This window comes from Cnephaeus nilssonii, assembly GCF_951640355.1.
Source record: "Cnephaeus nilssonii genome assembly, chromosome: 10".
In the NCBI taxonomy this organism is placed as follows: Eukaryota; Metazoa; Chordata; class Mammalia; order Chiroptera; family Vespertilionidae; genus Cnephaeus; species Cnephaeus nilssonii.
Window position 1 is genome coordinate 36,967,618 of NC_137081.1, and position 26,701 is coordinate 36,994,318.

The window sequence follows — 26,701 nt, forward strand, 5'->3', positions numbered from 1 at the left end:
TATACTTTAGAATAATTAAGAGTTGACTATTTTCCTCAATTTGAAGAAAATCACAGCTCTAGAGTTATAGGCCGTTAGTTGGAATTCCAGATTTGCCATTAATATTTTATTTTAAGCAAGTCATTTGACATTGGGGATTGTGAAGAACAAAAGAAATATTCATGTGACTGATAAACGGTAAAGCACAGTATAAACATTTAACAACAACGTGATTGGGGAAATGATGTATCATCCTCAGGAGAGGGATCATTCGCAGCAACAAAATAAGAACTAATTACACCACACATGTTCTAGGTGCTGTTTTAAGTGTGTATGCATATTAATTTATTTAATTATATAATCGCTACGTGGGAGGTGCTATTATATCCATTCTTCAGAAAAGAAAGCTGAAGCAAATGGAGAGGTTAAGTGATGTATCCAAATTCATAAAGCTATTATAAGAAAGAAGATTCAAACCGGAACCCATTCTATACTATACTTCCTCTGTATGAAGAAAGAAGTGATTCCTCATTTTAGAGAGAATCTGTCTTTTGACCATCAGATTGCAGTTAAAGCATTGTTTTTACCATTGTGAAAGCCCATTTATATGGAGATGCTCATCAACTTACAATGGGGTTATGATAAAAACCATACTAAGTTGAAAATATTGTAAGTCGAACATTCATTTAATGTATTTAACATAATGAACATCCTAGCCAGGGCTAGCCTACCGCAAACGTGCTCAGCACAGACTGTCCAAAATACGTTGGCAACGCAGTACACTGTAGTGTTTGTTGTTTACCCTCATCACCCCTGACCGGGAGCTGTGGTGCGTTGCTGCTGCCCAGCATCACAAGAGGGTATCGTAGTGCATATTGCTAGCCTGGGAAAAGACCAGAATTCAAACTTTGTAGTATAGTTTCTACTGGATGTGTAATACTTGTACATCACTGTAAGGTTTAACCATTGTAAGTTGGGGACTGTCTGTGTAGTTTAAGAGAATAAAAAACAACCCTGGATAAGGGGTTTCAAAAGATAAAACTACTTCTTTTGAGGTATCGGAGAACGTACATTCCAGATTTTCACATCTAATCCTTAGCCTTTCAGTCTCAGCATGCTCCAGAGTAAACTCGTCATTTCCTTACCCTCACAGGCCTATTCTTTTATAGTATTTTCTATATTGTTATGAGGCACTGCCACACTCCAACTCTAGGCCCGAGAGTCCGTCTTGCTTCCACCCTCTTCCTCATGCCCGATTTTCAGTGGGTATCAAGTGCTTTGAATCTACTCGAAATCCAATTGCCATCCCTCTTTCTCCAGTGCTGCTTTCTTAGTGTGAACCTCAGTGTTTGTCACATGGATTATGGCCATTGAATGAAAGCTGACTCACTTACCTCTAGTATTGTCCCTCCATATTCCAACAGGGAGATCTTTCTGAAAAGCAAATCTGTTGCTTAAAATGTTTGTTAAATGCTTCTAGATCTCATCCCTTCTTATCTCTCCAGTTTCCTTTCTTTTAGCTTACACCCCTATTTTAGCCATGCTGGAAACCTTGCAGGTCCCTTGGCCATGTACTGTGGCTTTTGACCCCCATACTTTTCCACATGCTATTCTCTACCTAGGAAAACCTCCCTTCCTTCCCTGGCTCCTTTAGGACCATTCTGGAAATCTCTATGACCCCTACTAGAAACACCGGGGCATAAAACCAACCAATAATATCTACCATTTTAATTGAGGATGATTTTGTTAGAATTTTTAAGTTTCTAAAAACAATTTTTGAATTATTTATGATTAGAACACTGTTTTTCTCTCTTTTTTTAAATAATTCTAACAATTGACATTTAAACACTCTTAAGAGTGTAGACATATTTTTCTGTGAATAAGAATGAAAGAAGAAAACCACTTTCCTAGATTCAGCTGTGCCAAAGGGGTTTTCTTTTCCAAGAGAAGAGCTTTATTTTTCATTTTTATTTCAACCTTTTAACATTAAACAATTATTTAAAATGTAGGTTAACAGGATTTCTTTATTTACAGAGAGAGCATATAAATTACATGCATATTATCACATTATTATTGGACTTAGGAATGAGAAAACCACTGGCACATTCCTTGGATACATTTATTGTGAATGAAGTCATTGAATAGAATAAAAGGCATTAAATTAATAATATATGACTCATTAATTGTAATTTTTGGTGCTTTTATCCTAACTTGGTATTAACCCCTCCTTGTTTAACATATTCATGATATGACCTATGAAGAAAAGAGAAAGAACATTATTTTCTACTAGAGGCTCGGTGCATGAAATTCATGCACCAAGGGTGCGGGTGTCCCTCAGCCCGGCCTGCGCCCTTTCGCAGTCTGGGACCCCTTGGGGGATGTAGCAGTGTGCCAAGCGGTAGGTGGCCAGGGAGGAGCCTGAATTGGGGCTGGGCGCTGCTCATGCTCATCACGGCCCATTGCACCTGCTGCTGTGGAGACAGGAGAGGCTCCTCTGCTGTGGCACCTGAGCTCACCAGCCATGAGCCTGGCTTCTGAGTGGCACTCCCCCTGTGGGAGCACACTGACCCCCCCCTCGGTGTATGAATTTCATGCAGCGAGCCTCTAGTAGAAAATAATGTTCTTTCTCTGTCTTTTCTTCATAGGTCATATCATGAATATGTTAAACAAGGAGGGGTTAATACCAAGTTAGGATAAAAGCACCAAAAATTAAAATTAATGAGTCATATATTATTAATTTAATGCCTCCTATTCTATCCTGCATTGAGTGTCTGCCCCCTGGTGGTCAGTGCGCATCATAGTGACTGATCGTTCTGGTCGTTCTGCCAAAATGGTCACTTAGGCTTTTATTATATAGGCTAGAGGCCTGGTGCATTTGTGCACCAGTGGGGTCCCTCGGCCTGGCCTGCGGGATCGGGCCGAAAACGGCTCTCTGACATCCCCCGAGGGGTCCCGGATTGCGAGAGTGTGCTGAGGAACCCCACTGGTGCACGATTGGGGCCGGGGAGGGATGTGGGAGGTTGGCCAGCTGGAGAGGGACCATGGGAGGGCTCCAGGGCGTGTCTGACCCGTCTCACTCAGTCCTGATCAGCCGGACCCTAGCAGCAAACTAACCTACCAGTTTGAGCGTCTACCCATGGTGGTCAGTGCACATGATAGCAACTGGTCAACCGGTCCACTGTGTGTCCCCTGGTGGTCAGTGCACGTCATAGCTAGTGGTTGACTGGCCTTATCATGTCATTAGCATATTATGCTTTGATTGGTTGAATGGCCGACTGGCGACCAGACACTTTGCATATTAGGCTTTTATTATATAGGATTAGGATAAACACAGGCATTAAACTAAGTTAACATGAAGTGTTGATACAAATATAAAACTCTTGTTTAAAAGTACTGAGTTGAAGTTCAATCAAAATATAGAGGTAGGTACAGCATCTCTCAGCATGGTGCTTTGCTGAGGCACTCTGTTATTCATTAGGCTGCTTTCCTAATTAGGACACAGAATAACTTTCTGTTATTGTCATCATTACGATTTTCTGGGATTTCAGGATTATGAAAAGTGCAAATGGTAATTTCCAATTACCATGTCTATTTGCACTGGTTTGAGTAATCCTGCTGAAGAACTGTTTAATCTATAGTTAACAAAGAGCATGAGAATGCTTTCTGAATGTTTTTTCCCCTTAGGCACTAAGAATTTAAATGTATTCATTAAAGTGTGACACATTTATTTATTGAGGAGGTGTGTTTGGCTCTTTTAGTCATCAAGAGATAGGTGTTGGGTAAGTGCCTAATATATGCATGAGCTTTATTATGTAGGATGCTCATAATTCACAAATTTGGTGAAACTAAGAAAAAATTAGTAATTCCTGAAATGTTATGCACAGTTGATGAGCATTCATAAAAAATATATTGCCTTTCAATCAGATGAAAGAATAGGTCTTGTCTTTATTTGACCTATAAATGATAGACTGGCAACCTCATGGCACTAATAAGAATCTACTTCCTTAAGACACCTGCATTCATACCCAAATCATAACTGTGACTGAATTAGATTTTTATATGGGAACTAGAGGCCTGGTGCACGAAATTCACACACTGGTAGGGTCCCTAGGCCTGGCCGGAGATCAGGGCTGATCAGGTTCCCCGCCTCACTGCCTCCTCCTTCCCTTGCTCCCTTAGCGCCCTGCCGCCACTGCTGGTCACCTGCCATGTCCTGATCTGCCCCCTGGTGGTCAGCGCATGTCATAGCAAGTGATTGAACGCCCAGTCTTCTGATCGAACTCCCGAGGGGACAATTTGCATATTAGCCTTTTATTACATAGGATTCTTAAAGTAATAATGAATATGTGATGATTCTTACTTTATTCTATCACCTTTCAGATTTTCCTATGGATTCTAGTAATGGAAACTGTAGAGGGGCGAGCAGTGGTGAGTACATCACTACTTTCCTGGTTTTCATTTGCAGTCAACTCTTTGATGTAACCTAGATACTGAAGTCTTGGTTGGGGACATTTGTGCCGTACATTTTAAAGTAAGCTTATAAAAATTATTTTTTATTTATGTTAATTTTATTTTTTAATTTAGCATGTAATAAAATTGACCTTTACTTTTGGTCATTAAAAATTCTATGAATTTTATACTTTTTTATATAAAAAAATATTTATTTGGAAAATCACAGAGGTAGGAGTAATTCATGGAAGAAATGGGCTTAGGAAATAAGGTACAGAAGTAAAGGAAGGACCTTTGGAGCTTAGAAGTGAGGAAGGTAACGGTGACACACCTAGGAGGATGGGGCGGGGATGGGGAGAAGGGAAAGGCGCTGGTGTGCTCCCAAGAGGGAGAGCTGGGTCCCCTGTGCTAAGGGTTTTAAGGTTGGAGATTTTAGGGGAGGTCCCAGTGGAGGATCTTAATAGAAGATTCATCAGCGTTCCAGGTGTGTCCTTTCAGGGTCAGGGTCTCCACCAGGCGTCCTCAAACTACGGCCCGCGGGCCACATGCGGGTGTTTTTGCCGTTTTGTTTTTTTCTTCAAAATAAGATATGTGCAGTGTGCATAGGAATTTGTTCATAGTTTTTTTTTAAACTATAGTCCGGCCCTCCAACGGTCTGAGGGACAGTGAACTGGCCCCCTGTTTAAAAAGTTTGAGGACCCCTGGTCTCCACGGTCATTATGCAATGCAGCTGGTCCTGAGGTCAGCCTTGGCGCCTGGCGTTGCATGTCAGGTGTTGCTGCTTTTCTGGGCCCAGAGCTGAAATACAGCTGAGGCCTCGATGTTATCTCTAGGGAGGGAAAGTCAGGGGGTCCAAACTGCATGACCAGTGATGTGCTAGGGGAGGGCAGGTCCCCCTGGGCACAAGGTCCCACCTTACAGCTGTCCTTCGGTAGGCACCCAGGGCTTTCCACCCTGGTGACCTTCTGGACCTGGCCCATCATCCTTGCTTTGCTCATGTCTGTCTAACTGCCTACGCCCCTCTCCCCCCGCCAAGGATCTTGGTTCTGAATTCTTTCAGAGAAAAAGGGCGCAGGTCTCTTCTGTAGCTGTTCCTGCTGAAGAGGGGCTAAGTTTTCCTTCAGAGCCAAGATATCCTTGCTCTCTGTCAGAGGGACGATGAGACCTGGGCACAGAAGGAAGTGGCGATGGTGTCTAGAGGTGGTATCTCCTGAGTATAAATAGGGCTTGTAACCTGGTGGAGACAAACTGTGTTACAAATCTTCATAAGTGAAAAATAAAGCTTTTAATTGAACTAGAGTCTAATATTTACAATTGTGTTACAGAGTCCTTTAAGACATAATTCCCCCCCTAAAATCACCCTCATTTTCATTGAAGAGATTTAATGAAATTTTCATTAAGACCAATTTATTTACTGTATTAAGTCCAGTTTCAATTTGGCCTGATTATTTGCACGAACACAATAAGAATAGCAATGGATTATTTAGGTTCTTTTAAATCGCTTTGCTGGGATCTGATGATTGAGCTTTAATTAGCCCCTCAGCTGGGGGCTAGCAGAAGGGAAAATGATGAATCCATTACCAGTTTGATGGTACTGATCTTCTCCATCTTCCTGCTACTATTTACTTTTCAGAGTCCTTAAGTAGCTGCTTCATGCATTTTGTTTAGGTTTTATAACTCCATTCAGCGGGAAAGACATGATGGAGTCTACTTACGCTGTCTTATCATAAAATAAACTTTTAAATGAAGTATGACATATGTGCAGAAAAGATCATAAATCATAAAAGCATGCAGCTCAGTGCCTTTCCACAGAGTAAACACTCTTATGTAACCACCACACAGATCAAGATATATCCATTACCACCACTCCAGCAGCCTCCCTGTGCCTCTTCCAAGTCATAACTTCCATGCTTCTTCCCGAAGATAACTACTGGCAGGAATTCTAGCAGCATATTTTATTTTTTAAAAATATTTTTTATTAATTTTTTACAGAGAGGAAGAGAGAGGGATAGAGAGTTAGAAACATCGATCAGCTGCCCCCTGCACACACCCCACTGGGGATGTGCCCGCAACCAAGGTACATGCCCCTGACCGGAATCGAATCTGGGATTTTTCAGTCCGCAGGCCGATGCTCTATCCATTGAGCAAAACCGGTTTCAGCTCTAGTAGCATATTTTAACTTTTGCCTGATTTTAAACTTTTATGAATGGCATCCTACAGTGTACATGTAATCTGTGCGTGTGTGTTTGCGGTTTCCTTTGCCCTTTATTATGCTGTGTATAGCAGTACTTTCAAATTTTCATTGTAGTCTATCGTATGAATATATGACACTTTATTCATTCCAATGTTTCTGGATTTTTGGGCTGTTTCTAGTTTTTGTTATTACAACTCCTGCTGCATTTGTTTCTTTACTAGTAAGAACGTTATAACTGTAATTAATTATTATATACTTTTATTCATTTTCTTCTAGTAATTACTGAGTTGGGTCTGTATGTACTGCCTTGTAGGGTGTTTCATACATGGAAGCAGAACATAAAATAATATTCATAACATTTGTAAACATTAAAAATTAAAATTAATTTTACTAAGTTTGTAAATGGGTTTGAAACATCTATTTTCATTAGATTGGACCAATTTTCCCTGTTGATTTCCACTGACTCTTACCGGAGTGAGAAGTGTTTGAACTGAGACAACGTCTACCAAAGGCGCCCCAACAAGCATTTATCTTTTAAAAATTCATTAGTGTTCAGCAATAGTTCTATTTTAAGGATCGCTCCCACTATTATATTTGGTAAAAATAAACCAAAAAGCTCATTTGTATAATACACAGTACATTGGGTAAGTCAAAATTTTTGGCCATGTGTGTGCATGTGCTATCAATTTGTCCTGAAGCTGTGGTTAGAATAACATAGCACTTCAGCGTGTGAAACAGAGAAGACATCAACAACACTATACATAATATACAAAAATAGTTCAATGTATAAGGTTATCTGGAATGAATGTAATGTTCCTGGGTTCAGTGTTTACTATTCCTCTTTCATAATGTTTTCCTGTTCTCTGGCATAATGAGTGTGATGAAAAGCTAGCAAACAAAACCAAACTCATTCTGTTCGTATTCGCATGTTCTGAAAAGAAAATATAATTTGTCAAAATTCTCTACTTTGGAGTAATGTAACAGCTGAGGTTGATTATGATAAAACAGGAAATGAGGAAGACATAAAAACATTGTAACCCATATAACCCCTCTTTCAAAAGTGTCAAGCTGTGTCTGTCTGGAATTTGGAAAATAAATTCTTTCACTCTGGTTAATTTATCCTGTGCCTCTAAGCTTAACAATTTTCTTTTTCTTTTTTTAGAAATAATAATTCTGTCTGAGCAGCTCACTATGATAGTGTAAACTCACTATCATAATAAGGAGAACATTCTCTCTTGTTTCCATAACTTGGATTGTGGAGAAAAACAATTTTAGTTCTATTCCATTGAATCACTAGGTCTGTCAAATCAACACAGAAAATTGAGGCAGGTAATAAAATGATGCAATTAAAAGATATATTTTTATTAAAGTAATCCTGAAAAAGAATCCCCATAGTCTTCTACTTTGTGATGGTGGCCAATTTATGAGCTTTTATATTTGAAAAACACAAATTTCTCAGAGAGGAGATAGAGTTGGTAATTTCTGACACTAATTAATTATGTAATCATGACCAAATTACGTAACTTCTATGGGTCTGCCTCCTAATATAAAATCAGATTATATTGACCTCTGGGTTCCCTTGTGATAAAAGTAGGTTTACAGTTGTGATGACATGAAACACAGAGTTTATTCTTGTATTATTATTAATTGATTAATCATTGCATTTTCTATAGGAACAGCTGTAAATCTACTTTTGCCCACCACTGTGTTTTCAAATGAGGGCATTAGTAGTAGCCCCTGGGGTAAGTTGGGTGCACCCCAGTGTTTTCACTAGCCTCTTCCTGGGCCTGTTTCAAAGGTCCTTCAGAGAAGCTCCTCTGGGCAGCTGAGTGGCAGCTGCTGAGGAACTGAAGGTTCCTGGTCGCCTGCACCTGCCAGGCAACCAGGGCGGATGGCCTATGCCTACCTAGCCTGGGTAGTATAGACCCGTTCTCCCTTTCCTTCAGATTTCTTCCTGCCCTTTTGGCTTCCTACTAATTTTGGGAAGGAATCCAGTTGTTTTCCCACTTTGGTGCAAATGTTTACTGACCACAGAGGCTGAATTGACTTGGGAAAACATCTACCCTTTATTGGAGACAAAACGAGGATAAATAAAGAAAGTTATTTTCATAGTGGCCTATCTGTTGTTGTTTTGCAGTAGTTTTCCTCCCTGGGCAGCTACCCATACTGTCCTGGTTCTCCTCCTGCCGCCCAGTGGTGGGCATCCCCCAAGGCTCTGTGCGCGGCCTCTGCTCCTTTCTCCTTACAATGATCTCTTCCTATCCGTGTCCATCCAGCTGCATAGGCTAAGTCATCACCTGTGACTGGTTCTGATCACTCTCCCAGGTAGAGTACCACACTTCTCCTCCATAACACTTCTACCTGGGTAGTCTATTTGTACTCCAAATACAACATATTTAAGAAATAAAGTAAACTTTTCATTAAAAATTTCCTCCTCGCAACTTTCTTTTTTAGGATGTGGTACAATTGTTTTCCCAGATCCCCAGCACTGAAACTTCATCCACCCGACCATTCACCACGAATGTAATGACCACCTCCTCATCCCAGGCATATTCTTATGCCCAGGACGTGGTAGGAAGGAGCGAGCAGTTGTCTGCACTTCCCTTTTCTTTCACCTCCTTTCTCTGTGCTTGGAATTGAGTAGAAACATTATATTCCAAAGGACTGTGAAGCCTGCTTTATTTTTTTGTTAATTGACCTCTTTGGAATACATCACAAAACATCACACTTCAAGATTTCACGAGAGAAAAACGGGCAAATTGCATTGACTTTATATTTTGTTGGTCCTGACTGACTCTTGGATCCAGGCTCCTTGTGAAAGGCAGTTAAAAATTTTCCAAGGACATAAATCTTAAAGGAGTAAACTAAATTTCCTTTTCTTATTAATATAGTGTTAGTCCTCTCAATCTTAAGCAATTCCCTTTTACAGAGTTCAAATAACTATGAATTGAGACCTTTATTACATTATTTGAGGTTTGTTTTTTCAGCTAAATTGAGCAAATGTTATTTTTGCTTTTTAAAGCCTTATTATATTACCTAGGTTCAACAATCAACTTCATTGCATTTCCACATACTACTCTAATCCAAAGTAAAATCTAATAGGATATTCTTTGCCCTGTGTCTATCTTTAGGGAATAAATATTATTTTAAACATGTAATGAACAGCTGCTAAGTCATGATACAGTCCAATTTATGGAAAAATGAAAGAAATATCATATATGAATTTTATGTTAATAGTACTTTATTGAGGAAAAATTTACTTACAGTAAAATGCACTAATGTATGCTGCATTGAATTTTGACAAGTGCATACACCCATGTAGCTATTAACCAGATCAAGATAAAGAATATTTTCATCATATAAGTTCTTTGGTTAATCTGTTCCTCCACCCACCTATTCATCAGTCTGTTCCATGCTTCTATATCTCTTCTATCTATTTTGTTAATCTGTTTATTTTGCTCATTAGATTCCACATATGAGTGAGATCACGTGATATTTATTTTTCTCTGGCTTATGTCACTTAGCATAATACTCTCCAGGTCCCTCCATGCTGTCTCAAAGGGCAAGAGATCCTTCTTTTTACAGCTGCATAGTATTCCATGGTGTAAACGAACCACAGCTTTTCTATCCACGCACCTACATGGGCACTTTGGCTGTTTCCAGATGTAAGCTATTGTAAATTACACTGCTATGAACATAGGGGAGTGTATATTCTTTCTGATTGGTGTTTTGGGTTTCTTAGGATGTAGCACTCCTAGAAGTGGGATCAATGGGTCAAATGGCAGTTCCATTTTTACTTTTTTGAGGAAACTCCATACAGTTTTCCATAATGGCTGCACCAGTCTGCATTTCTACCAGCAGTGTAATAGGGTTACCTTTTCTCCACATCCTCACTAGCACTTGTCATTTGTTGATTTGTTGATGGTGGCCATGCTGACAGGTGTGGAGTGGTACCTCATTGTCATTTTAATTTGCATCTCTCTGATGATTAGTGACTTTGAGCATTTTGCATAACCCATGGACACAGACAATAGTGTGGTGAAGGCCTAACCATTTTGCCATATTCTTCAGCACTATAATATCACTAGAGGCCCAGTGTATGAAATTCATGCACTCAGGGGGGTCCCTCAGCCTGGCCTGCGCCCTCTTGCAGTCTGGGAGCCCTCAGGGGCCATCCGACTGACTGCTTAGGTGGGGAGTGGGCCTAAGCAGTCAGTCAGAGATCCTTAGCGCTGCTGCAGAGGTGGGAGAGGCTCCCGCCACTGCCGCTGCACTTGCCAGCCGTGAGCCCGGCTTCTGATGCAGTGACCACCAGAGGGCAGCTTCTGCATTGAGCGTCTGCCCCCTGGTGGTCAATGCACATCATAGCTACCGTTCGTTCTGCCGTTTGGTTGATTTGCATATTAGCCTTTTATTATATAGGACTAGAGGCCCGGTGCATGAAAATTCATGCACTAGAGGGGGTGTCCCTCAGCCTGGCTTGCCCCCTCTCACAGTTTGGGAGCCCTCAGGGGCAGGAGGCGACCCGGCGATCAGGGGAAGGCGATGCCCCATCACACCTCTGCTGCTGCCACTGCCAGCAGCGCAAGCCTCAGCCGGCCCTGGTTACCTGAGCCTTGGGTGGCCCTCGGCGACTGGGGGGCTGAGGGAACTGGGGGGCTGGGTGCCACCATCTTATGGCTGTGGGCGCTGCCGTCTTTGAGGGTGGGGCAATCATTAGAATATTCCCTCCTTATTGGCTGTGGGTGCCACCATCTTTGAGGGCGGGACAGTCAATTAGCATATTCCCTTCTTATTGGCTGTGGGCACCACCATCTTTGAGGGCGGGGCAGTCAATTAAATATTCCCTCCTTATTGGCTGTGGGCGCCGCCATCTTTGTGATTTCACGAGGGTCAATTAGCATATTCCCTCTTTATTAGATAAGATTATATAGAATTAGAATGGCCACATGTATGGTTATTTTGGCTTGCTAAGCTTGATCCTTCAAATTTGGGATATGTGCATGATAGTTTAAATGGACTCCCTACATCAGGATAGAAATTATCATGGTCAACTTGAGTCAAAATAGCAGAATCAAGCACTACTGAAAAAAATCTCATTGTTTTGCTTACTTTTGATAGGTATCACAGTTCTGTAGGTGGTGAGGAACCCGGAAAAATATTACTTTTTTAACTCATTAGTCTTTATAAATGATGGGTTAGGAATTCCAGTGAATCTCTCAGTAACTTTACATTTTGCCACTTTTTAGATGTTAAATAGTAGGGGATGGATCCTAGACTCCAACCCAGCTGTGTCTGACAATCAAAGTCCATCCTTTTAACCATGGTGTTTTTCTGGACTCTTCCAGTAGTAGATGCCTACTTTGTAGTATAGATCTACTTGGTTTCTGATTCTGCAGGATATGCACTGTTGTCATTAAAATTTCTTTCATCATTGAGATCAGGACACTAGGGTTCTTATGCCCTAGGAATAAGATCCTCTGTATTTCAATAAGGTGTTCATTTTATGACTTGCTATTTGGAAGAGGGAAGGTGGTCTTAGAGTGAAATGTAGGCATGTTTTACAATCGCTTTGTTTCTGGAACAGTAGTGGAGCTGACCTTCTGGAAGGCCAAATGATATATGGCCCACATTCCATTAGGGATATCTGAACAAGCTCCACAATGACACCCCTCCCTGTTGCCATTTTGTTGACGTTGATTTTAAAGTAGATACTCCATCTGTGCAAGGACTTCTTCATTTCACAAACCTGTTTGTTCCACCCCAGCCATCCATTTTCGTGGGCACATTCTGGGCTTTGCCATTGAGCAGTAGTGCCAGAATTCTAATGTTAATTTAAGTACCCCTCTTTTTGCCTACCATTTTTTTTAAATTTCAGCAGATTTGCTCTAATATTATCATTGCTAAAAGTTTTGCTCCATTGAGACTGAAAAATTTATCTGTTCACTAGTCTCCTTGTCTACCTGAGGTTTAATGGTGCACGGTAATAATCATTCTCTGGAAAATACCCTCAGTTCCCTTGCCTTTCTTTTCTTCTGCCATATTCAGCTGGCAAAGTCTCAGTTCTAGTTGTCAGAGAAAATAGCTCAATTGGGGTGACTGGTTTCACTTTTAAGTTCAAGATAAAAGTTAAACCACACAATTAACACTGCCTTAGCAATCCTGCCTTTGTTCTCCAGGAAGTTTGCCTTTCTACTTAATAAAATAACTGTTGTATATCTTTTATTCTCTCCTTACACTTCTATACCCTGCCTCTCTTGGTCCCTCATTCCCCACAGTTGCTGATGTTACCTCATCCTTCAATGAGAAAGTAAAAGCCATCAGAAGGAACTCTCTCCTCATCCCACCATCAGATGTAAAAGCCCGTCAACATCTGGATCTTTCTTTCCTTTCTTTTCTTGTGTAGTGGATGACCTGTCCCTTTGGCTTTCAAAGACCTCCCCTCCCCTTTGTTCTGAGTCCCCTTCTCTCCTTGCCGATTGAATTTAATGGACACTTTTCTCTCTTAACTCAGTTGAGCTTAGAGGTTCTTTTGACAGAGGACTGCTTTCCATTTTACTTGGAACACCCTCTTCTTTCAGCTTTTTGACTCCCTGTCATTGGATGCTCTTTCTCATTCTCCTTTATGAACTTCTTAGATATCTTACATAATAAGATATTGTTCCTGCCTACATTGTTATAACTCATCTTTCAGGTTTTAAGCATAAATGTCGTTTTCTCAGAAGACTTTGAAGACTGGACTGTTATTTTTTAAAAATTTATTTTATTGTTGAAGGTATTACAGATGTCCCAGTTTTTCCCCTGTTGACCCGATCCACCCTGCACCTCCCCCTCCCAGGCTTTCACCACACTATCGTCTGTGTCTATGGGCTATGTATATAAGTACCCCTCCCGCTTTGCGTTCTCTTTGAGATTCGTCAGAAGACCAGACTAGTTTAGATAATCAGGTTACATGTTCTCTTTGCACATTGTACTTTTCTTTCATAGCATTCATCACATATGAAATTACTTGTTCAATATCTGTAACTTATTCTGCATTGTCTGTATTGCCCATCAGGTGTCCTACATGTCTAGAGCAGAGGTTGGCATATGGCAGGTGCATGATAAATATTTGTAGAATGAATTAGTTAACATGTAAGTGACCGAAAGGGCTCAACAAATGTTAGTTCTCATTTCCTTTCCCATCTCACATTTACAGAAGCATGGTTATCCCGGGGTTGTAGAGATAGAAGAGACTATTTCCATAGGAGGAAGACAAGTTCATGGTGTGATGGACATTGGCACATATTTAAAATTACTTAAGGTCATGCTATGGACACTCTTATAGGCAGTTAAAAATATAGATCTGGATCTCAGTAAAGAAGTCATAGTTAAGGATCTAGATTTTTGAATTATAAAAATTTATTTTTGCATCCACTTTAAAATTTGTGGTCTGCTCTAATGTATCGTAAAATGGAGGGAAAGAGGATGAGGGGGCTTCTAGGGTCAAATGCCAGGATATAAAACATACGCTGAATGCATTTGGTATAAATTACAATTATTTAAACTCTGGTCAGACTAGAAAGAGTCAGTCTTGAAAGACAGTGAGAATCATAACATAAATAGAATTGTATTTTCTTCTCTTTTTTCCCCCCTTTCTTTTTGACAATAAATCCTGAGCACAGATCTAAGGTCTTTTCCTAAAAAAACAGAAAAATACTCATTCATGGGTAATAGTATTCCGAAGTCATGGTACATGGAAGGTTATAGGAGTTTTGAAATCTGACAAAGTTAATTATAGTCTTACAGCTTTGGATGACACCCAAAAGAAGTCAATTTCAAACAAAGGTCAGGGTTAGCTTGAAAGTCAAATCACACTTCAGCTTGAACTCAAACAAAGACGCATTAAATAGTGAAGGTCCAGTGAGAATCAAATTGCATACTTGTATCAGGTTCTTATAATTCTTTAGAGCTTGTAAAACAATATGACCCTTTCAAATAATATCATCTTTATGTGTTTTCAATAAATGAGCCAATATTTATGAGCAGAAAACTGAACAAAGTGTGTGACCACTTTCCTCTCAGGCACCACAGTGCACGGTAGGGCATCTCCCTGAAGTGCAGACCATGGTCTATGGAGTGCTGGGCACGTTAATTTTGCAAACTCAGATTTGTACTAGGGTGATGAACTCACGTTAAAACCTTCCCTACAGTTGAAGAACTCTTTGTCACTCACTTTTTTTATTGCTGCCAGCTCCTTTTTCATATTTTTTTCCTTAGATAAGAACACCAAGGCAATTTCTTTACAAGCTTTTCTTCTCAACCGTGGAATGCAAGCAAGTTAATTTCTAATTATTTTTGTGCAAAGCGCAGTAAATAGATTTTATTTTACCAGTATAAAATTTAAAAACCTTGTGCCATTGGGAAGCTGGAGAGGAAGATTATTGGCAAAATTATTAGCAAATTAAATTAGAGATGATAATAATACTAGTGGCACAATAAAAGTCTGAGAAATCAGCTATTGGTAGTAAAGAAAAAGAAGCTGCTACAGTCTGATTTAGGGTGGCAGGTACAAAAAATAATAAACAATGTATGCAGTGTAGCCTTCTATAATTCTTTACAATTTTCCAGTTTTTAGGCTTTGGGGAATATACATGTAGATGTGAGTAAACATTAGGAAAAGGATAATCCTCCAGAGCTATTGCTCTAAGATACACTTTCATGAATATGTTTGGGTGAATTAGCATAAATAAGTGAAGTTCTTGCACATTTGAACTTTGTAGATATAAAATTCCACTCCTCTTTATTACCCTGTTATTTCATTGAGCTACTAGTTACTTCAACTAGACATATAATTGCTTATAGCAAGAGCTAAGAATTGGAGCATGGGAAGGGCCACATATATGGTATGGCATTGCCACTTCTGAGGCCATCAGAAATAAGTGCATTGAGGATGAACAAAATTTTGTCTCAAGAATATAATTGCTTAGCTCATTAGATAGGAAGTGGTCTAGCTATGTATATGTAGTTGTGTATATATAGTTATGTAAATACTTACCGTATTTTCCGGCGTATAAGACGACTGGGTATATAAGATTTTCCTGGGTTAAAAAGTCATCTTATACGCCAGAAAATACGGTAGTCCAATATATCTAATCCATTATATCTAATCCCATCAATATAGTCCAATATACCTTATTTTCCGGCATATAAAACGACTTTTTAACCCAGGAAAATCTTATATGCCCAGTCGTTTTATACGCTGGAAAGTACGGTACTTGAAATCTTCCTAAATCACTTTATGATAAAATTTTTGAAAAATCTCTGCTTGGGAAGTTTTATGAAATCTATTTGTTTGTGCTTCAAGCGAAGTTATATGGTAATGACATATTAGACTCAGTCCAGTGACTGTATATTTTTGCCAAGAGTTTTTATTTTATTTTATGAGAGCACTAGAGGCCTGGTGCATGGATTTGTGCACTGGTGGGGTCCCTCGGCCTGGCCTGCGCCCTCTCGCAATCTGGGACCCCTCGGGGGATGTCTGACTGCCGGTTTCAGCCCGATCTCCACAGGTTAGGACTAAGGACCCCACCAGTGCATGAGTTCATGCACCAGGCCTCTAGTATGCATATAAGATCATTGGTTAATCTCTTCCGCCCGCTCCCCTCCCCTCTTCCCTCTGAGATTCATCAGTCTGTTCCATGTTTCCATGCCTGTATGTTGAGCGTCTGCTCCCTGGTGGTCAATTCATGTCATAGCTACTGGTTGAACGGTCGCTTAGGCTTTTATATATATAGATGTACAAAATTCTGAAGAATTACAAATGTGTAGTTATTTATCTACATGCATTATTTTTTGATAGATATCTGTTTTTATTTTTTAAAATATGTTTTTATTGATTTCAGAAAGGAAGGGAGAGGAAGAAAAGGATAGAAACATTCAAGATGAGAGAGAATCATTGATCGGCTGCCTCCTTCATGCCCCCTACTTGGGATCGAGCCCGCAACCCAGGAATATGCCCTGACCTGGAATCAAACTGTGACCTCCTGGTTCATAGGTCAAAGTTCAACCACTGAGCCACACTGGTCTTTGTGTTAGATATCTATTTTTAAATGACAGAAAAGCACATGCCCTTATCTATTATATATGGGGGAGGATAATTTATAAATCTTCAGAAATAGTCTCATCTCAAGAACATCTTTCCTTAAAAATGTGTAACATTTCTGTACAAAATAAAGTTATACAGTAGAATTAGATAACTTTCCATTTTCTTTCAACGGAAATATAAATGTTTTGCTAATAAGAAAGCTATTATTCTTTAAAATAGCAACCAGCACCGATATTACCCATTATTTATTTTCTTGAAATATTTATTCTGCAGAAATTGTGTGTGAAAAATTATCTGCAGAACAGGGGAAGTGCTATGCATAGCAATGAGAAATTTCTCACCTCTCCTGTGGGTGAGAACAATAGTTGTTGCCGCTATTGCTCTGCAGAACAGCACCTGTCCCCAGTTGAGGTGCTTAGTTCCAGAATCTAAAAACTGATAAAGGTTCTACTCTCCTTGGGACTGGGGTACTTTAAAACATGTCATCTGTAGGTTTGACTGAAATTAAAATTTATTTTGATTTGAAAACATAACGTAGTCAACAAAAGCTTCTGCCTTTTATTAGTCTCAATGCTAACATAAAACACTTTTTAAACAAAATATTTTTGTTGGCTTCCTACTGTGATTCATGTGTTCTTTTTTTTTTATTTTTCTGTGTCAAAATAGAAGAAACACATACCATTTCATTTTTAATGAAGCTTTCTCTGGAGCACTATTTAAAAAAACCCTTTACACAAACCAAAATGTTTTCTAAAATAATTGTGTATTATTTTCTATTCTTCTATTGACTTTCATGACTAACAACCTACCATGTTACGATGCACGTATGATATATTTTTCAGCTAAGTAATCTGTAAACAATATAGTAGTACATTTCCAAGATGTTAAATGATTTGTCCTATATATGAAACATTTTGAGATAATTAGAACTTCTATGACATCCACCTATATTACACATAAAATGTGTCCTGGTCACTACTCACCAAATATTTTAAAAACATGAAGCTTCTCATTTCAAAATATGCATGTAGTAATTTCCTCCACTAAACGTAAAGATGCCATTGAGTTAAACAGCAGGTATTCTGCCTATGAAGGGGCTGGGCCTCTCTTCTTAAAAACCTCACAAAGTGCACTAGGTTGTAATAATACCTGCTTATCTCATTGAGTAGCTTTTAGGTCCAGGAACTAAGATTTGGAGGAGAGCTGTGTAACCTGTAAGGCGTATATGAATGCAGGGGTATTCCGAGGGGTAAACCAGTTACCTGAGCGTAAGAAGAAAGTTGCCTCTCACTAGGCATTGATTCTACTTTCATAAGCACGGAGCATCCTCTTTCAGGATTCAGGGTCATGCTCTCCTCATGCATGGTGGTGAAAGTGTTTCCTCAGGATTTGGGTTGTTAGAGAGTAGAAACTTCTGAGTCTACTGTTACTGAAAAAAAGTCTATGCAGAGAGAATGAATACGAATATAATTCCATACAAAGAGATCAGACACATAGAATCTCTAAAGAGCCGTATCGCCACCAAATTGAATCTAACCAACCAAAATAGTGTGAATAAATAAAGCTAATGTTAAAATTTTGTTTACAGAGAAAATGTTATATTTTTCAGAACGCTGCAAATGTAAGCCTATTAGAGCTACACAGAAGACCTATTTCCGAAACAATTACAACTATGGTAAGGATAACTTCATGGTTGATCTATAAACTGCTGTGTAAAGAAGTGTGTGTGTGTGTGTGTGTGTGTGTGTGTGTGTGTGTGTGTGTGCAACTTAGTAGAGCAGTTCAAGAATAAGACTTAAAAGCAAATAAATAAGGACAATTGTTGAGAGCATACCTGTCCCAAATAATTAAAATGTCTGATGTGGGCAAAATTCTTAACAAATCATTGATTTTGAAGCATATCAGGTAGCAGTGCTGTATCATAGAATCATGTAACCAAGTATAGAGATACATTTCAAACTAGGTGGGAGGGACTCTCCCCCTCGAGAGCCTGAGGAGGAATTGAGCATGAGAGGTGCTTTAAGTTCAGTTGAGTTTGTATTTATTTTACTTTACTTAATCAATTTTTACTTTATCCAGCTTTCATAATGCTGCTATTATTTTTGTTGAAAGTCAAAATACTAGTGGTTGCAAGTCATGGAAAGAGAATATTTTCAACAAGGAAGCTGAAAGAATGCTATCACATAAAATGGGGTACAGATCACAATCAATGGAGAGAAGATACTTTCTCATAACCAAACAGTAATAACCAGGTCGCCTACAGTTTAAGGATTTTCACTTGTCTGGGTCTTACTTAGAGCTGCTTTGGGGAAGGCAGGCACTCCAATGATTAAATAGCAGGGGAAAAAAAACCTCTGAAAAAAAATTAAAATCCCCAAGTATATTGATTTTCATAAATATCTATGTGTCTATTGAGAAAACAAAGTGGGGGTGGGAGCAATTGATAACTCAGACAAAACCTCTGCTTCATTCAGAATTAGTTCAGGTAAAATTTTTTGAGCTTTCACAAAATTACTGAATAATAAAGTAAGTCTTGCAGAGAGATATTTATTTTGGAGGGGGTATGTGTGCTAAAAATTTCTAATGAAAATAGTAGCCACATGGGTAAATAAATCATTAGTTTGAGAACGTTTGCACAGTTCACTAATCTCTGAGAGTTGATGAATGCTGCGAAGCACATTCACATAAACCAGGATCCCAAAAATGTCTGCTGGCTGGGTTGTGAATTTATCATCTGATTCTCCAAAATGACATTTCCCAAAGGGAAATCTTATCTTTTGTTAAAATACAGAATAGAACACTGACAGAGAGGGATTCCTTTGCTCACAAGTCACACCAAGCAGGGGTAGTTGTATTTTGTTTTCTGTAAGTTCTCATATTTGAGACACCCAATTTTCTGAAAATTAAAATACCTGTGGAGCAAAATTGAGATTTTTGTCCTAAGTTTTTTAAAATTAGTAACTTAATTTCTATTGTATGCACGTTGTACTGGTGGAATATTAGATAAGTTTCTGTCTGGAGTTGGGGCATAGATGCAGCTATTGATTGGCTAATTTTCATGGGTTACTTTTTTCCTTTTTTTTTTTTTTTGAGTCCAAAACTTCTAAAATATTGTGGTGACTCAGATGAAAGTGATCTGCTGATATGTGCCTAAGGGGCTTTTAAAAAGTGGATTCATTTGGACACGTATATTTCTCCATATAACATCCAAGGATATTGAACTAGAGCAATGAGGGTGCCTGGGAGAGAGCCATTGGCTTCTTACAAATTGACATTTGTTACTTCGCAGGCTTTTTCAAACTCCCTTTAAGAAAGAAAAAAAAAAGAGCTCATTTGCCACAAGTAGGAATCTAAAGAATTTGGCCCCTCCAAAGAAGAGAAGTACAGAAAAGAAGCAGATCTGTACTTGCTAGATTATGAGTCAAATACTTCAACTTTGCAAGTGAATTGATTATTTTTAAGGCAGTTTGCCTTTATACTGAAAAATGAAGCCAACACTTGTGAGATAAACTGGGTGTCAGTATATCCATCGAGAGAGGTAGATTAATGCGATTGACATGTTAGACTGTATTCCATAGCCCATGAGGGGAAGGAATGTTGGAGTGTCTGACTTCAAAGAGGATGGAGGAAGCAAGATCTAGTTGTGACTGTTTTTACTAAAAAAAAAAAAAGTCGAATGCTTCCAGCATATAAAAGAAAAGCTGTCCTGAAACAAAGGGGAAAAGGAGCTGGTGTATAATGTAAACAGGGAGCTAAAGTGGGGAAGGTGAAAATAAATAGTTTGGAAACACAATAGAACAGGACATCTTTATAACACTAATGAGACCCCCACTTCTTTAGAAAATCCACTAATAGACCCGATAAAAGAATACTGACAAGAAAACGAAGCTTATTTAAGTACTAGATCTCTATATATAGTGAAATTAATAAAGTTTAAATTCCTGTTGGCAGCAATGGAAACTGCAGACACCCACAGACACACATCCAAATGAAATTTTTGAGGGAAATTACATCAGATTGACCCAACCTTGGTTTATATAGATGAATTTTTCTCAATGAAATACATACCCACTAATTGGAAGGGGATCAGGGCTGAACATGAAGGGGACAGGTGTGCTGTGTAGTGTGTCACTCACTAACATCTAGGACAGAAATCTGGCTGACTTTTCCTCTCCATTCATTGAGCATCAAAGTAGAGAAGAACTGACTAGACAGGAGCCTACTTGTCTTTTTTGAAATGTGGCACCTGTTGTGGATCACATGACCATATCAGCTTCATTGTCTTTTACCCAGTCATTCGGGCCAAAGTTAAAGAGGTCAAGACCAAGTGCCACGATGTGACTGCTGTGGTCGAGGTGAAGGAGATCCTGAAGGCTTCTCTGGTGAACATTCCAAGGGACACGGTCAACCTTTACACCAGCTCTGGCTGCCTGTGTCCTCCACTTAATGTTAACGAGGAGTACATCATCATGGGCTATGAAGATGAGGAGCGCTCCAGGTAATGCGCTCCTTAAGGATGCAGAACAATTTCTCTGCCTCTCCTATCCTACTGTGCTTCTCTAGAGATCTTACTCTGGGGTTCTGACCCTGGGATCTGTCTGCCTACTAGGGCAGTGGTCGGCAAACTCACTAGTCAACAGAGCCAAATATCAACAGTACAACGATTGAAATTTCTTTTGAGAGCCAAATTTTTTAAACTTAAACTTCTTCTAATGCCACTTCTTCAAAATAGACTCGCCCAGGCCGTGGTATTTTGTGGAAGAGCCACACTCAAGGGGCCAAAGAGCCGCATGTGGCTCGCAAGCCGCGGTTTGCCGACCACTGTACTAGGAGATTACAGATAGTTTTTAGTTGGGTGCCTCCATTGCAAGTATTGGGTAGAGTATATGTGTATAATTTGTGGGTGTGCATTTTTCTGGGGAGAGGAGTCATAACTTCATTTGTTCTTAAAGATGTCCATGGCTCCCAAATGGTTAAGAATTACTGTTTTAAGACTGTAGCATCTCAGAGGGAAGGTGGGGGTGGGTGGGTTGGTGGGAAGAGATTAACCAAAGAACTTGTATGCTTATATGCATAACCCATGGACACAGACAATATTGTGGTAAAGACCTGGGGCGGAGGGGCAGGTGAGGGCTAGAAGGTGTCAATGGGATAAAAAGGGGATGTCTGTAGTACTTTCAACAATAAAGATTAAAAAGAAATTACTATTCTAAAAAAATTACTGTTTTAAAGCGTGGTCATTCTATTCTAGAATAAACAGGTAAGTCTTTGCAATGGTTCCTTGTATTTTTCGGTAATATGTTTTAATTTTCAAACATGCTTGCTTTAAAAAATGCAGATTACTGTTGGTGGAGGGTTCTATTGCTGAAAAATGGAAGGACCGACTGGGTAAAAAAGTTAAGGTAAGCCTCTGTTTTATGTTTAAAGTGATACACAGAAAACAGCCATTTGTCACAAACTAAGTGGGTGCCCTCAACTACATGAGAAATATTAAAATCTGATATATATGTATATATATTTAAAATTCCAAGGATTGAGTTTGCCTTTAATATTGATTTCATTTAGGAAGTTCTCTGTATGCGTATGAGAAATGTAACTATAGTTGCCTAGCTTCTCACAATGCGAATTCTAGTTGTAGTTAGTACAGTCCTGGTAGGGTGACTCCACATTATCTTTAGGGCCCCAGGTTCCTTCCAGCTTCCTGCTCTGCCATTTTTAAGGGTATTGCTTCCATACTCATGTTCACCTGGAGGTCACAAGATAGCTGCCCCACCTCCAGCATCGCACATTTTAGGAAGAAAGAAAAGAAAGGTAAAGAGGAGTTTCCAAGTGCGGCATCTAGCAACATTTACATACGACTGGATCTCATGTCCAACCTTAATTGCAAAGAGGCTGGGAACTATGGTTTTGTTCAGCTGGGCATATTGCTTCCTTGAACAAATTGCAGTTCTGTGAGTCACCAAAGAGGAGAAAGAAGGAGTCAACTACCAATATTGTCTCAATGCATGGCCACCATTTTCTGTGTACAAGGTGCAGCCACATTCTTCTGAATATATAAGCTCCTTAGAGCATTCATGTAGCTTTATTTTTGAGCCAGTGAACCTTAAATTCTGGAAGTGTTGCATTTTTTAAAAAGCACTGTAAATTACCTTTTACATAGAAGATTCCATTTCTTCTTACTATACTAAGCAAATGAGTGTCAAAGAACATGGGAGAATATATAGAGAGGGGCAAAGAATTGAAAATGGTGTGTGTGTGTGTGTAGTGGGTGGGGAGTGGGGGGGGGGAGAGTGGAAATTGTACCAAACATAATACATCCTCTTCCTTCTGTGAGTTTGAAGGGTTGGGAAACAGTTACAGGGTAAGTTAAAAAACCCCTGGGCAGTTTGCCTTATACATCTGGCACTCGGCACAGCTGAAGCATTCGAGTTCAAGTGACCTACAAAAATGTAGAGGGCATTATTTTGCAGGGAGAAACTGCCCTCCAGTAAGCTCTACACGCACCCCCCCCCCTACTTGTCAAAAGTGAGATGTACTTCAAGTTTAGACTTGTGAGAAGTCTCTATTTGTATCTCTTTTCAATTAGTTTGTTGTTTATTAAGAAGCGGCTCTTCTTCAGTATTTGGAATCTCTACTGTCCTTTTCCTTTGGTTTTTCTTTTTGCTAATGCAGAACAGGAATGTGTCCTAAATTCCTGTACCAGATGGAAGAGCTGTTCCCATCCCTGCTGCAAAGCATGGAACTGGGCTTCTCTTTCTGTACCAAAACAATGATCATCATGTAAAGACCCAAGATGCATGGCATGTTTGTCCTGTTGCTTAGTAAGGCAAACCTATCTTCTATTGCTTTCTATAAGGGACTCACACAGAGTTATTATTGTGAAATTATTTGTATTCTTAGTCTAGATTGAAACATGCTCAACAATTTAATTCATATGAAGCTACTTAGGACTAAAGTCCTTGGTTATTAGTAAACTTGATTGTGGAAAAACCTCTTTAAAAAAATACATATGTTTTTATTGGTTTCAGAGAGGAAGGGAGAGGGAGAGAGAGATAGAAATTTTAAGGATGAGAGAGAATTACTGATTGGCTGTCTCCTACAGGCCCCACACTGGAGATCGAGCCCGCAACTTGCGCATGTACCCTGATTAGGAATCGAACCGTGATCTCCTGGTTCATAGGTCAATGCTCAATCACTGGACCACACCGGCTGGGCTGGAAAAATATCTTTTGATTAGAATTATTAGAGGGCACAGAGGGGATAAATAGTGATAGGGCGGGGGAAGGAAAAATAATCTTTCATTATAAAAAAGAATAATTGAGATCTTTAGTTTTCCAGTCAATTTGAGGATAGGAAAAATAGTTTTGTGGAGGACACTATTGTGTGTGTGTGTGTGTGTGTGTGTGTGTGTGTGTGTGTTTTACATAAGAGTTGCCCATTTAACTGATTTTTTTTTTTTGCTTTCAGTAGCTAGATCAAGAATTAAATAAAGACCTTTTTATGTTTTTCCATGCAAATGGTTGTTTATTTAAGTCTCTGTTATAGTAGGTTGTTCAAATTAAGATATTTGCCCTGCCTTGGAGAATTGAGAATCAGACTGTTCTTTTAATATGAAAAACAGTAAGACTGTGGAATAAAGTGTCTAAAATGAATTACTTTTGGTAATTGAAAAATGATAACTTATTATGAACTAAGCACTTTATACATTTTTCATCTGTTACTCTTCAGAACAGTCTTCTAAGCAGATTCTATTATTAATTTCAATGGGTTGATGATGAAAATGAGGTGGAGTGAGTTTAAGAAACTTTGCATGGTAACCGATGGGGTTCGAGTTTGATATTCACTCCTCGCTACTCTAAGTGTGGTCCCTGGACCAGCAGCATTAGCATCACCTGGGAGCTTGTTAAATATGAAAATCTTGGGCCCCCTTGCAGGCCCACTGAATGAGAATCTGGAGTTGATCAAGATCTACAGGTTATTTCTCTATTCATTGAGATTTGAGAAGTATTGCTATAGTCTTTATTCTTTTTTACTGCTTATAATATTCATAATGTAACTCCCTTTTAATTTATTATAGTCCACGTAAACATTGTCACACTGTTCATCTGAAACATTAGTAAACTTGCTTGTGGTTATTAAAAAGGGTGGTAATGACTGCTTTATAAAACTGAGTATGAGGGTAGAAACTCGTCTCTGCTGTTCATTGCCCTGGTAGGTATTACTTAGAGAACTATTTGTAAGAGACCCTATTCCCAACCTAAATTTTCTTTTTCTTTCATTGCTCAAATCACATGGATTTAAAAGGACTATGTGTTCTTTTATAAGAGAGGAAGATGAAAAATAGCTCTTCCTTCAAATGGTCTATGTAAATCTTCCATTTGTTGACCACCTGTGAAGGGCCAGACTTGTATTTGTTGTCTCAGGAAATCTCACAGGTTTGTGTCACCATTTACTGACATGGAAATTTTAAGCTTAAGGTTTGATATGAAAGCATTATTGGTATAGCTAGCCAAGTTTGTGCTTTTTAAAATCTGAGAATTATGTTCATATAGCATTAATTTCATTGTTACCCTGGGACACAGAGCTTATACTTTTGGAAAGTAGTAAAATGCTTTTGAGACCTGACTTTGCAGTCTCACTCAGTTGTCAGAATCAGAAATGACAACCCTGGTAACATGCGCATGCGACCACTTTTCTGTTTTAAATTTCACAGCGCTGGGATATGAAGCTCCGTCATCTTGGACTGAATAAGAGTGATTCTAGCCATAGTGATTCCACGCAGAGTCAGAAGTCTGGCAGGAACGCTAACCCCCGGCAGGCACGAAACTAAATCCTGAAATGCGGAAAGAACACTTGTGGACTTCCTATTAAGACTTGCATTGCTGGACTAGCAAAGGAAAAATTGCACTATTGCACGTCATATTCTATTTTTTTTTTTTTTACCACAAAACTCATGTGGTAACTGATATTACTTCTATTTTCTCTTTTGTTTTCTGCTTTTCTCTTTCCTCCTTCCCACCCCCATTTTTTTGTGGTCTGGGTGCAGATCCTTAAATATATTATATGTATTCTATTTCACTAGTCATGGGAAAACTGTTCTCTGCAATAATAATAAATTAAACATGTTGATACCAGGGCCTCTTTGCTGGAGTAAATGTTAATTTACTGCTCTGCGCCGAGACTGGGAATGCAATATTGGATACAAAGAGAGAAAGCTAAATAAGCTGTACAATATACTCGTCTGATCCAATTACAGCCTCATTTTTGCATGCCTTTTGGGCATTCTCACGCTTAGACAGTCCTACATGTTTACAAAGGTAAAATAGCAGTTTGAAATAAAATGCTGCATAGGCGAAGCAATCAAGCTGCAGGAAGCATTTATGAGGAAAAGACACACAAGACGAATTATTTGCAAGATTGGGCAGGAAGCAAAATAAATAGTTAGAGGAGTTGGGGAAAGAACATGTTGCCTGATTGAGAAGCACAACTGAAACCAGTAGCTGATGGGGTGTTAACAGTAGCATTTATCTCTTGGCAATTCATTTGACTTGTTTATGAATACATATATTCGTCAGCATTAGGGAAGTGAATTACAACTAGACATCTGCTGTTATCATAGCTATGTAAGCACAGCTCTGCTTAGTTTTAAACAAACCCATTGGTGTGAGTCTTTTTTTCTTCTTCTTTTAAAAATGACTTGCTGTATTGACCGAGAAAAGAATGTATGTATGTGCATCAGGGTGTTATTTTTAAAAGGTACGTAGCTCTATAAAATGCTGTAGTTTGCAGGATGGTAAATTGTGCAAGGTGTGTGTGTGTCTGCGCACTCACACTCAGTGGGACTGAATTACAGGCCTGTGCACTGGCCTGTACTTTGTCATTTGGATTTGTGCTGCTTAATGCTCAGTAAAATCGGTCCAATAAAAGGAATTATGAAAAAAAAAGTTGAAAACAATTAGAAGAGGGTACGATAGGCAAATCTATTTTGTAAC

At 39.1% G+C, this 26,701-nt stretch overlaps 1 protein-coding gene across 2 annotated transcripts in view; it reads left to right on the top strand.

Annotated features, from left to right (window-relative positions):
* FRZB (frizzled related protein) overlaps window positions 1–25,845 on the top strand; it is a 31,162-nt gene extending 5,317 nt beyond the window's left edge. Inside the window, exons 2-6 of one of the 2 annotated variants that reach the window (XM_079782085.1) lie at window positions 4,360–4,407; window positions 18,319–18,384; window positions 21,003–21,207; window positions 22,048–22,111; window positions 25,423–25,845. In XM_079782085.1, the coding sequence (XP_079638211.1) occupies window positions 4,360–4,407; window positions 18,319–18,384; window positions 21,003–21,207; window positions 22,048–22,111; window positions 25,423–25,539 (500 nt within the window). In that variant the 3' untranslated portion in view covers window positions 25,540–25,845. The remainder of the gene's footprint in view (window positions 1–4,359; window positions 4,408–18,318; window positions 18,385–21,002; window positions 21,208–22,047; window positions 22,112–25,422) is intronic. The other variant, XM_079782086.1, reaches the window with a different exon arrangement.
* The last annotated feature ends 856 nt before the right edge of the window (window positions 25,846–26,701 follow it).